The sequence below is a fragment of the Python bivittatus genome, unplaced genomic scaffold, assembly GCF_059951505.1.
Source record: "Python bivittatus isolate LINGU-HERP-01145 unplaced genomic scaffold, Pbiv_v1 ctg000980_np1212, whole genome shotgun sequence".
Lineage (NCBI taxonomy): Eukaryota > Metazoa > Chordata > Lepidosauria > Squamata > Pythonidae > Python > Python bivittatus.
The window spans coordinates 39,413,898-39,426,224 of record NW_028277125.1 but is presented as its reverse complement, the minus strand read 5'-3'; the positions used below and the strand labels follow the sequence as shown (position 1 = coordinate 39,426,224).

General features: G+C 38.0%; 1 protein-coding gene across 1 annotated transcript; it reads left to right on the top strand.

Annotated features, from left to right (window-relative positions):
• The first annotated feature begins 914 nt into the window (after nt 1-914).
• On the top strand, nt 915-8,808 carry SUMO3 (small ubiquitin like modifier 3). Its single transcript, XM_007438674.4, has 4 exons — nt 915-1,224; nt 3,817-3,945; nt 5,262-5,333; nt 7,238-8,808. Exons 1-4 carry the CDS (start codon nt 1,204-1,206, stop codon nt 7,298-7,300), a joined length of 285 nt encoding a protein of 94 aa, XP_007438736.1. The 5' UTR covers nt 915-1,203; the 3' UTR covers nt 7,301-8,808.
• Nucleotides 8,809-12,327: the final 3,519 nt, after the last annotated feature.

Sequence of the window (12,327 nt, the reverse complement as noted above, 5' to 3'; positions counted from 1 at the left end):
CAGTCTTGGGGGATAAGCCTGCAAGTTCCAGTTCCATGTGAACAGAATAATAGGAAAATAGCTTTATTGCTACAAGTAGGATAACCATAGTGCTGCATTTTATTTCCTACTTTTTAAAGGCATGTGAGAAAAGCTTCCAACTTCAAAGAACAAGAGGCCTATTGAAACTGACTAGAGGTAGAGGTTCACACATGTGCCACATGTAGTTGGATTCACACATTATGGTAATAAACCATGATTTATTAACTACAGTGCCACCTTTCATGTAACACACTAAGCTAAAAACAAAACACAAAATCCTGCCGTTTGAGGCTAGGTTCATAATTAGTGCATCATGGGACTACAATCGATGGCTTAGAGTGATGCATGAGCTCAGCATAGACTGTTTATTAATGTGTGTATGTGTACATGTGCAAAGAATTTTTTCTAAAAACAATGCATCAGACCCTCAATTCTGACATTTTTCAGACAAATATTCTTGAACACTTTGCCAAGCTATTATTCCTGCAGAAACCAAAAACACATGGGGAAGGATGGATATGTTGGTGGTGTCATTGTTCATGTCCATTTTCTAATCACTGACTTCCCATTTTATAAGGAGAGTTTGAAATTTAAATAGCCTATTGCCATTAACCTCAGGAGCTTAAAATTCTAAAACACAGTTTGAATGTAGACTTGTGAATGTGACCCTGTCCATGCGACTAAGTGTCATAAAAGATACATGTCCTGAATATAGTTTTCTGACTAGCTTCTCTTTTTGCTACAACTGAACAGTACAGATACCCTTAAGGTTAATAAGCAAATACTACGGCCCCACCCAGTTCTCTATCATTTTTAAAAAATAGGGGAACTGGCTCCGCCTCTTCCTCCTCCCGCGCTATGAGTGACCACGCCCCCACCTCGTACATTCTCTAGCAGCCACAGAGCTCCCGCTTCAGCCGACGGTGACGCACCTTCGGCGCCATCACCTCCTCCACCCCAATAAAGCGCGCTCCCGACGAGCAAAGCATCGTTCGGGGGCGCGCGCCGAGAACGTGCATGCCCCACGTGACCCGCTTAGGGCCAACAGGGAGCAGAAGATCGCTGGGCGCGAAGCGCGTTCTCGCAAGCAGTTGCTGCAGGCGGGAGAGGCGAGCGAGGAAGGAACGGGCTCAGAGCGCGTGCAGACTCGCTCCCCGAGAGGTCTCTGCCTGACGCGTCGCCATGTCCGAGGAGAAACCTAAGGTAAGCGAGGGCGTTCTCGCTTTGCACAGCCGCCCTGTTCGTTAGATGGCTGCCCTGCCTCCCGATGGAAGCCAGGCCTCTCGGAGTCTGCGGGCGGACTATCCCCTCAGAGCGACTCTTCAGCTTCTGTGCTCCCGCGGCTGCCCTCGGCGCCTTTGAGAGCGGAGGGTGGGCTCCCCCGGAAAGGAAAACCCGGCTCACTCCCCGTCTTGGGCCTGCGGATTGGCGTTCCCCGCCCCGGTTGTGAGCGAGAAACCGGACCCGCCTCACCCGGAAGGAGGGCACTGGCGAAGGAGCGGCTCGCCTGCACTCTTCCTTCGCGGAGCTCCCGCAGGAATTGAAAGGGTGTCTAGGCCGCAGCAGCGTGTTTTTCTTACAGCTCTGGCACTTTCGCTTTCTGGGCAATCCAGTAATAGGTGGTTTGTTCCCAGTGGTCCCTGCTGCTTTATGTTACGCCTTAAAGAGCGTGCGTGTTCTGCGAGCTGCCCAAAGGACATCTGCGACGGGGTGGCGGTAGGAGCTCGTTTGGTCAGACGACGACAACACTTTCCCGGTCTCCCCTCGCTGCCGAGAGGTGGATTGCGCGGGATCACCACGTGCTTGGGGCTCTCCGCTTAAGTAAAGGGCCGTCCCCGACTTCCTTTTCCCCCTCCTCCTTTTGTCTTCCTGCGCGCACTTAGTGGAGGTGGATCAGTGTCCTCATCAAGGTGTCAGAGAGATTCTACTCTCCAGTTGCTTCAGAAGGAATTGGTTGCGTTAGCATAATCTCTTCCAACCTTGTTCCATCTGATGTTTTGTATTGTAAACCATATAACGCTCAGAAATAAGTGGTAGGCCACGTTAACTGAAGAACCGGATGAGTATAATTCACTATATAGAAAGCTCTTGGTTGCAGTCTTCTGGATGCTGATTGGGAAGTAAAACTCATGAAATTTATTGAAACTTAAAAAGGGTAGGCTACAAATAGATATTTAATTGAAGATATGTTCTATTTAGTTCAGTGGACTTATTTCCAACGTAGCATGCATTGATTATGTGTCGTCATGTCAGTGTTGACTCTTAGCAACCACATAGAGAGAACTTCTCCATCTGTCCCTAACCTGGTCCTTTAGTTCTTCAGAGTGAGAACTCTGAGTTGATTTGTTTGATAAACCATTTGTTTCTTTTCTTGGCTATCCACAGTAGTAGTAATAGTCTCCAATATCAACATTCAAAAGCCTCAGTATTCTTTCTGCTCTGTTTCTTCAAAGTCCTGTGGTATGCTGTGGACTGCATTATCGGTCTTGTAAAACTATTCCACAGTCTTACAGTAAAATAATTTGGGTAGAAATGTATTTACAAAACTCTTATGAATTAATTAAAACTCTTACCAAGGTACTGTGTCTGGAGTTCAGTTTTTTTCTAAGCATTTGTTTATATGTCATACAGTATATAATATATGTACATCATAGTTTAGCCTAAGGTCTCCTACAGAGTTTAAAATATCACAGCAAAGCAATATCAAATAAAAATTAAAATCTTAAAAACAAAAGAAACCACATTAAATAGGGTTGGTACAATTTTTACCTCAAATGTAAATAAAGTCCCCATCTACTCTTCCTTAGCCTACTGGTATCTTATATTTGTATCAGATTTCATGAAAATTGTCATGCTTCCTTCTCTTTTTTTCTATAACATTTCTGTACTGTTGGTGTTCTATTGAGGGTTGTGATGTTTTAAAAAATGGTCTGGCCATAAAAAGAATGCTTTCTGAAATACAGTATTTAATAAAATAGTTATGAACTGCAGGAAGATATGGAACGTAAAAACATCTTAAAATTTGCACAGTGAGGGGTGTTAGAAGAAAACAAAGGACAGCACAGAGATCTGGCAGGAGGAAGACAGGGAATTTGTATACATATGGGTACAAACACACACCTCTAGCACTAAATTATGCATATTGAAAACATGAAGCTGGAGAAAGAGTAGCAACACTACCCTGGATATTCCAATTAGCCACACCATCTTTTATCTGTTATCTTTTGACAGGATACCATGCTGCTGTTTCTCAAATTAGCATTTTTGCTATGGGAATTTTAAAAACTCTCTGGGAAGTATCTGTCCATAGCTGCCATCTTAAGTGATCCAAAGCATAGTATAGCTTTAGATGTGTATGTTTTCTATCTTAATCTTAATCATTCTGAAGTAACATTATAGATAGTGGTAATAGTGCATCATGAAGTTTGGGCACTGTATGGGGGCACATCTTGGCAATAACTTTCTCTAATTACCAAGCTGGAAATGCTTTTAAACACAAAACTGGAAAAAATGTATAGTTCTGAAAGATAGCAGGAATAGACAGAGTTGTTTTGCAAGTTAACTGTCTGTTGTGCTAAGCTCTGATTTCACTGTAATTCTTTTGTTTGTTTTTTGGATTAAGAGTTTCATGGAAAATATTGTTGCTTTAGTAAGATTTGAAACATGTCAGGTGTACTGTATGATTTTTCTTAACGTCTGGGAAATACCTGCAAGTGTTTCATATTTTTGCAGGATTTTTTGTGTGACATTTAACTTCACAAACACTGATACATACTTTTATATTGTGTTTTGCAGGAAGGAGTAAAAACAGAAAATGACCATATCAATTTAAAAGTTGCTGGTCAAGATGGATCGGTGGTACAGTTTAAAATAAAACGCCACACGCCACTAAGTAAACTAATGAAAGCTTATTGTGAGAGACAGGTAATTAAATTAACATTATTGTATTTAAGATTAACACTTATTCATGCTGAATATATTAATTATCTTCCCAAATTTTTGTTTTCCCAGAGATCTGATGCTCAAATATTTCCCAAATGCTAATACAGTGGTGGTGTAAAGCAGCATTATGCTAATAATTTATAATGATTATAATATAGCAAATACACTATAAAATTAGATGTGCTTGTATTTCCAGCAATAGGTTGTACTTTTGTCAGCTTTAAATTGCACCTATTTATATATTGGCTATACGCTGTATTCATTTAATTAATTAATTAATGTATTCTTCCCTTTTCACATTAGGGAAGAAACAGGAGCCAAGTATATCTGTATTGTAGGACCTGTTTTCATCAGGATTTTGACATAATTTTTTTCACTTTACGTCAGATTGTCTCTGAAAATTATAACTGGCTACTGTTTAGATAAGCCCAGCTTATTGTTACCTTGTCCGTTCCTTTATTAGCTTATTGGTTTGTGTGTGTTAATGTAGTGGATATTTAAGCTCACACAGAGCTGTATTATGCTGAGCAAATTATTTGATATTTGTAATGGCTTAGGTTGGTAAAATAGACATAGGTTGAACATGCCTGCATGAGAGCAACATTGTTCCTGACTTAATTTATCAAATGCATATACTGTATTTTTCCGACTATAAGACGATACTTTTTTCTAAAATCCTTACCCTAAAAACTGAAGGGCGTCTTATTCAAGGAAGTCAGCCGAGAATCGCGCAGTTGCAAAACTGCCCATACTTTGTTTCTGCAGAGAGGCTTCCTCCTATTGCTAGCCTCCAATCATGAGTGAAATAGCTTGTCTTCCAAACAGACTTCCTCCAATCACGAGCCTGATGTAACTGCCGTCAGCTGATGCTGAACAAACCAATTAGAGGAAGGCTGTTTGCAGAGACAAGCTATCTGCAGTTTCACTCGTGCTTGAATGTAATCAGTTATGCAAAAGAGCCTGGAAATAGAGCTGCAGAGAGATGGTTTGGACTTCCTCCCACCGAGTGTATCAGGTAAATGTTAACTAATTACTAAATAAAAATGTGTTCTGCACTATCTTTAAAATATTGATTTTTTAATTTTGGGTTGGAAAAGTGGGGGTCGTCTTATTGTTGGAAAAATACGGTAAGTGATCAATCAGTTGTTAGTCTTAAAAATTTGGGAGTTATCTTTATGCAATATCCACCTTGACATGACCTAAGATATCTTTTATGCAGATTTAGTTGTGAAAGCATCATTCTCATATATATTTGTGTGCATGTGTGTATATACGTATACGTATGTTTTTTTTTCCAGGGTTTGTCAATGAGACAGATTAGATTCAGATTTGATGGGCAACCAATTAATGAAACAGATACACCTGCACAGGTAAGAGTCTTGTTTCATATGTAGATAACTTTGAGCTTGTGTCTGTTTATTTTGGGAATTCTGCAAATACTGAAAAATAGACATCATTTCTAGATCATAAAGTTCCTGGCTGAATTGTGGTTTTCCTATCCAATTCTAATAAGGTGGGGAAAGGAAAGAATCTGTAATAATTATTTCCAACTCTGTCCATATGTAGCTTGGAAGGGAGCATGAATTAAATACATCTAAGAGACTTTAAACTCTTATTCTATAAGAAATATATGAATTGGGCATATAGAGGTATGTTAACAAAGTATGTACATCTGAACTTGAGGAACTGGGAAAATCCTGGTTTTCAAATCAGTGTGTTGCAGAATTTTATTTTTTTTAACAAATGATTTTTGTTCACTTTTTGTGTTAAGTAAATACAAAAACAAAAAGAATACACAAAATCATAAAGAGAAAAACAAAACAAAAAGTCAAAAACATACAGGGCATATATTTACAGACATACATGCATATATAAAGTTGTACAGTAAGCATTTCTATGAATGGAAACCATAATTTCTTGCAGTCATCCTTAGCTAATCTATATTGGTCAGTTCTGCAGACCATTGAATAGTTGGAGCCATATGTTTGTTTTTCCAATGCTGAACACCTTTTAATCTATTTTAAGCTGCTTTTTTTATTTCAGGTATGAAAATCAAAGTCTTTAACGTTATTACAGGATTTAAAAAACAGACTAGAGAAATTAAATTTCAGGAGCTGGTCTCAGAGTGGCTGAAATATATTCATTTAGTCTTGTATCAGAAATAATTGTAATATTTATATTCTGTGTGTTTATAGTTGTAGATTTAAATTTTGATTTGGATCATTAGCCAGTAATTGCCTCTGGTCACATTTAACCAATCTTTTGCTAAGGTCCAATGGCATACATAAAGTAGTTGGGAAAGAAAGGGGATTGTATGGACATCTAGGTTTTGCAGAATATGCATCAGTGAATTGCTATTGTTTTCAGCAAAAGCAGTGAGAATGAAACTCCTTCCCTTCTTCCACAATTTATTTGTGAAAAAAGAAGGATAGCTTCTATCTCATGAGTTGGGTTTCTGCTGAAAGTACCAGCTGCACCTCTTTGGAGAATGTAATGCAAATGGGAATGAACAGAAACCACTTCCCCCCAAGTTCCCATAGAGCTATATGGAGTATCTGTATTAAGAGTTTGCCTAATGTATTCTCCAAGACATATTTTAGGCATGGGAGTATTGGAAAACAAGCACTGAAAAACTATGTCGAAAAATATAGGAAAGAAATATGAAATATTTCCTAATACGGCATTTTAATTTTAAACAATATACAAAATGGATAAGAAAGGCATTAATATATATTTGTTATAATTCCTGTACATGAGGAAAAGCTATGCAGCACAGCTTTTTTTTTCTCCGGAAGTCATTCTCATTTTCCATCTCTCATGATACAGTATTCTCTAAGCAGGCAGAAAAGGTTGGATGTTGAAATAAGAGACAAATTAGTTGTTTGGCCTTTCTGAGTGATAAGTGCTTGAATGGACAAGTATACTTGGGAAACCCCCCCCCCCCCCATATGTAGTGCTTCTTGATTTTTAAGAACAGCAAGGAGCTTTGTTCCAATTTTGAAGATCTACTTCTACTTTATATCCAGTGGGCATGTTAGCAAAGTTTATTATGCAGCAATCTGAATTGTAGATAACAGTTTAAGTATTGCCTCAAAATGTGAAGGCTATGGATTTGTCTCATAATTCGTGAAAATGTATTTGAGTGTGAAACCATAATATCTGGGAAATTTTTGTAGCATTTAAAATATCATGCAATATGCAACTTACTTATAAGAAGTTATAAAAATCAAATTACCATAACATTTTTTAACATTTGTCATTTGTGTTTTAACAGTTGGAAATGGAAGATGAAGATACTATTGATGTGTTTCAACAGCAAACTGGTGGCATGTGCTAAATGTCCTTTTCGTTTCGGAGGAGGAATGCAAAATGTCACCCACTTCATCATCTGTCCTTGGATTTGCTATTAAATAGTAAACAAACGAACATGCCAATCATACAGGAATCTTCTCATGTTCTGAGGACACTTATCCAAATCCTTTTCCTGTCCCTGATATACTGCGTGTGCAACTTGAAGCTGTATTTGTGGAAAATAACTTCATGAAAAAGGGCCCAGTAAAAAATTAAATTTTCAAATAAGTAAATACTGGCTGTTGTCTACTGTCATCTTGTTCTTCTAAAATGGTGACCTAAATACCAACCTACTGTAAAATGAAGATACTTAGTCCTGCCTTTAGTTGTTTTTGTTTTACTGCTTAATTATGATAATGTAAATATTGAAATAGTTTTTCTTTGCAGTAGTATTTTTTTCTTAAAAGATGTTTGGGAAAGAAGAAAAGAATTTTATCATAAACACAATTATTACTCTAAAACTGTTAACGGGATATATGGAAAGAGCAATACTTGCAGAATGCTGATTATAGTGGCAGTTAAGGGTAATGCAAATGTACATGTGCTTTTTCATAATAAAATAGTATAGAATCAATTTTTAAATGGGAAGTCATTGAGTTTGTCAGCAACTACACTATTTGCATACATTATATTCCACATTTACTATAAAGTTCACATATCCAGGGTGGAGTACCAGAGTATTTGATAATTTTTTAAAATAATTGACCAGGATGTTTTAAGAAGCTCTGCTGGGCAGCTCGTGTTAATTCAGTGGGACTTGTGCAGGAGAAATTCTCAGCAGATAATTCTTACAAAAAGCATTATTGATTTATTGGACAATAAATGCTATGTACCTTTTTTGTTAAAAGCTAACTTTATAGGCTCATTGTTTTTATAGTCTAGTCTGGGATTCAAATAGCTGTGTATTGTATTCTGCCTATGCATTAGGATTTTATTGCTTCCCTTTCATTGCAACCACTGTTTGGGGAACCCAGTGGAGCAGAATGCAATACAAGAGGAATGTAGCCAACAGTGAATTCAGTATCCCATTCCTGAGTATTTGTGAAGTCTTTTGCTTATGCACAGGGCTCTTTAAATTTCAGCCATCAATTCATAATTCTTTTATTGTCTTCTCTTCAAATTTCAATATTTGTGGTCAAGTTAAAGTGCAAGTGTACCATTGGGAAAATATTGAATGCAAAGGTCCTGTTTCCCAAATACTTTACATTTAAAGGAATTTTAGTAGTCACGTGTGATTTGGATGCATCTAAATCAAATTTATTTTGTTGACTTTTTGTAAGCTTTTTCATTGCTGCTTGGGAAAGTCAATTTCTGCCTTTTATATCTATATCGGTTTGTAAGAAACCCTGTTGAGAAGACTGGCTATCTTTACCTATTTCCTACAATTGTAAATGGTCCAGGAAGAGATATTCCTTTAAAACTGTTAATTGTTTATTCAATTGTATAATACTTGTCCTTTATTATTGTATACAGTAAACATAATTTGGTACTCTGTCTTGGCTTATGTTTAATGCTGCTGAATTTCATATGACTATTCAAAGCTGTATCACTGAAATGCTGACAATTTATTCATATGTACATCTTTATTAAAATTCTTTTATTGAGAGTGGACCTAATATTTAGGGTATAAATGTATCTAGCATAGAACCACAATTTTAATAACATTGGTCCATCTTGAAGGTTCTATATTTGTTACTTTGTAGCAGGTGCTCATCTGTTATTTCCTTACTGTCCTAAAACCTTGGTCTAATCATTTTGTATTTTAGAAAGAAATGTTTATTATAAAAGCAGAGAAAATCTTGATAATTAATTAAAGAGCAAGGCCATATTTTACATTCAGTTTTCCAGAAACTGTTGGGTACTGAATACACTGAATCTGTTCCTTATGTTCTTAAATTTTATATGTCCAGGTCAGTCTTGCTGGCATATTTTCTAAATTTAATTAATATTTGATGCCAATAATTTATGGTCTGTTCCAAAATTTGTACTTGGAAGTGTCCTTGGGTGACTAGATTGCATATCTCCATGTTCTGTTTTGTATTATGTAATCTATTTGATTCTATCTGGTGATGTCCAAATAGATTGATTTAATTTATACCCTGCTTTTCTCCAGGAGCTCAAGGTGACTTCACTGGAGCTAATTCATTTAACCCAACAATAACCTGATAAACTAGAGAAAGTGACTGAATATTCCATGGGTTTCCATGGTTGAGGGTAGATTCAAATTTGGGTTTCCCCATTAACCACTACACTACTTCTTAATTCATGTTACTTGAAATAGACATTAGCAATTAAAGAATTATCTTTGCAAAACAAACCCTGAACCTATTTCTTGTGTTCCTTGGTTCATGCTACTCACAATTGTATGTATTTGTAAAGTGGCCGTCTCCAAAAGTGACGGGATGGCGTACAAGGGTTTAAAGTAACAGTTCAACAAAAACCAAATCACCAAGGCAATAAATACATTCCAACGTTAACCTGCAGAGGTTGCCTTGTATGGCTCAAATGCCTGGGGAACAGCCAGGTGTCTAATGTCTTCAGAAAGGTGTGTCTCTGGGATCCCACAAGATTACAATGTTTGATGGAAGGGACATGGAGCATGACCTCCATCCTAGATCTGGTGGGGTGAGCAGAGACAATGGGAGATAGGTGGTCCCACAAATGTCTGGCTATATGCCGTGCAAGGACCATCAGCACCTATAATCACACTTGGAAGCCAGTGCATTTGCAGAGCAGTGGTGATATATGAGGGTAACAAGAAATGGCCAAAACAGCCCATGACACTGCATTTTGTATCAATTAACTTCCAAATATTCTTCCAAGACAGCCCCATGTAGAGTGCATTACAGTAATCCAAACAGGAAGTGGTCCAGGAGGGGGTGCAATTGGTGTACAATACAAACCTGTGTAAAGGCCCTCCTAACTGTGGCTGCCAGCTGCTCCAAGTTGTGCACTAACCAACTGGAGAAGTCCCCCCACCTCACCAAGCAGAGATGGAAAGTCTCTGGATCCAGCAGTCTTAAATCCCACACCCACTCAGTCTTGCCAAGGTTGAACTGAAGTCTGTTTTCCATACAACCCCCCCCCCCCCAGCATCCAGGCACTGGGAAAGAACCTTGATAGCATCACCTGGTCAGCCCAGGGCAGCGATGTATAACTGAGTATCATTGATGATCCTGTACCGCATACTAACTGATGATCTTACCCAGTGGCTTCATGTAGATGTTAAATAAGAGCATGGAGAGGGTTGAGCCTTGAGGTACTCCACAAAGCATGGGCCCCAGGCTCGATAGCCTCCCCTGCCTCCCAACACTGACTGGAATCATCTTCAGGAGAAAGGAGAAGAATCACTGTAGCACCATGCCTCCCAATCCCCTAAACTGGCCCAGAAGGATACAATGGTTGATGGTATTGAAGGGCACTGAGGGATGAAGGAGGACCAGGATGGATGCACTACCTCCATCCTGGGCCTGGCAAAGGTCACCAATCAGTGTGATCGATATTGTCTCAGTACAAAGGCCAAGGCTAAATCCTGACTGGAAGGGGTCCAGGTGATTTGCTTCTTCCAGGACCCTCCGGAGTGGCAGGTCTACCATCCTCACAACAACTTTCCCTAAAAAGGGAAGTTGGGACTCTGTACCAAAATTATCCAGATCTGCTGGATCCAGTGATGGCGTCTTAAGGAGGGGGGTAGACAACTGCCTCTTTCAAAGCAGGTGGAACCACCCGCTTTGCAGAGGTGCATTGTATTATAGTTGTAAGTATCCCTTGTAAAATTAATTCCTTTCACCACTGTTCTGGCATGATCAGTGACCAGACCGTTTCAGTTGGGCCACATAATCATTTCTGAATCTACTCAAGAAAATTTGATGCTTTTCTCTAATAAAGGAGTGCTTTTCAACTGGAGGAATCTCCTTACCTAGCACACACATTTGTCTAAATATTTCAAGCCTGTCCAGAACAGTTTGCTTGGAAACAATACAGAAGTGTTTTGCCATTATCTTTAGATCTTGATTTGGATTAGTTTGTATGTGGATGGAATGACTTTCTTTATTTTTATTTTTATGAACCCAACCTACTATTATTTTCTTCTTTAATAACATTTTGGAGCCATTGAGACTGAGATAAGCCATCTGTTGACAGAAGTACAATACAAATATGATAACCAATCATTTTTTAACATTAGAACAGTTGAGTCTTGCAGTCTTTAATATTTCTCAGAAACATTGGATATCAAACTAAAGATTAGTTGTAGATTTTAAAATTGGTTTATGTTTCCAGATTGTGATGGATACCTTCAGTATATTGGTGCCAATTTTTTAAATAGCTAATTTAGATTCATTTCTTTTTTGTAAAATATTAGTGAATCTTAAAGGCTGAATCACTGATTTGTCCTCAACTGAAGGTAGTAACATTTTACAAAGAGAGGTATTTATAAGAATGGGGAATAATTCCAAAAGAAATATGTGTAATAAAATGTGCTATGGATAAATAAATGCCTAGCAAATGAATTAGTAGGCAGTGTATAACCTATTTTGCTTTTGTTACATTTCTGTAATCAAATCTACAATCTGATCCTGCTTTAGTTTTAGACCAAATTTTACCAAATATTAACTGCATAGGCTAAGATGAAGTGGAGGTATTGACACTTGCCAAGACCAGAAATAGACATGCTTTGTCAGAATGGTCAAGATTCTTTTCCTAATTTCATTTCTTGTGGCACAGAATCAGAAGTAATGAGGATAGTGATGATATATATGCTGCATTCATAGAGGAGTGTGTGTATGTATGTGTGTGTGCGTGTGTGTGTGTGTATATATATATATATATATATATATATACACACACACACACACATACATATGCACACTCCTCTATGAATATATATATGTATAAAAAATGAGCAGCTAGATAACATAGTGGTTAGAGCGCAGCTCTTTGATGTGGGAGGCTGGGGTTGGAATACTGGCTGGTACCTACCTTACTAATAGGTGTCCTTAGGCAAAGACTCCC

Bases quoted from the DNA above. Each gene is read 5' to 3' on its own strand.
- SUMO3 (XM_007438674.4), top strand. From the start codon at position 1,204: ATGTCCGAGGAGAAACCTAAG. The intron at 3,946-5,261 runs GTAATTAAATTA...TTTTTTTTCCAG, and splicing joins AAGCTTATTGTGAGAGACAG to GGTTTGTCAATGAGACAGAT. The intron at 5,334-7,237 runs GTAAGAGTCTTG...GTGTTTTAACAG, and splicing joins AAACAGATACACCTGCACAG to TTGGAAATGGAAGATGAAGA.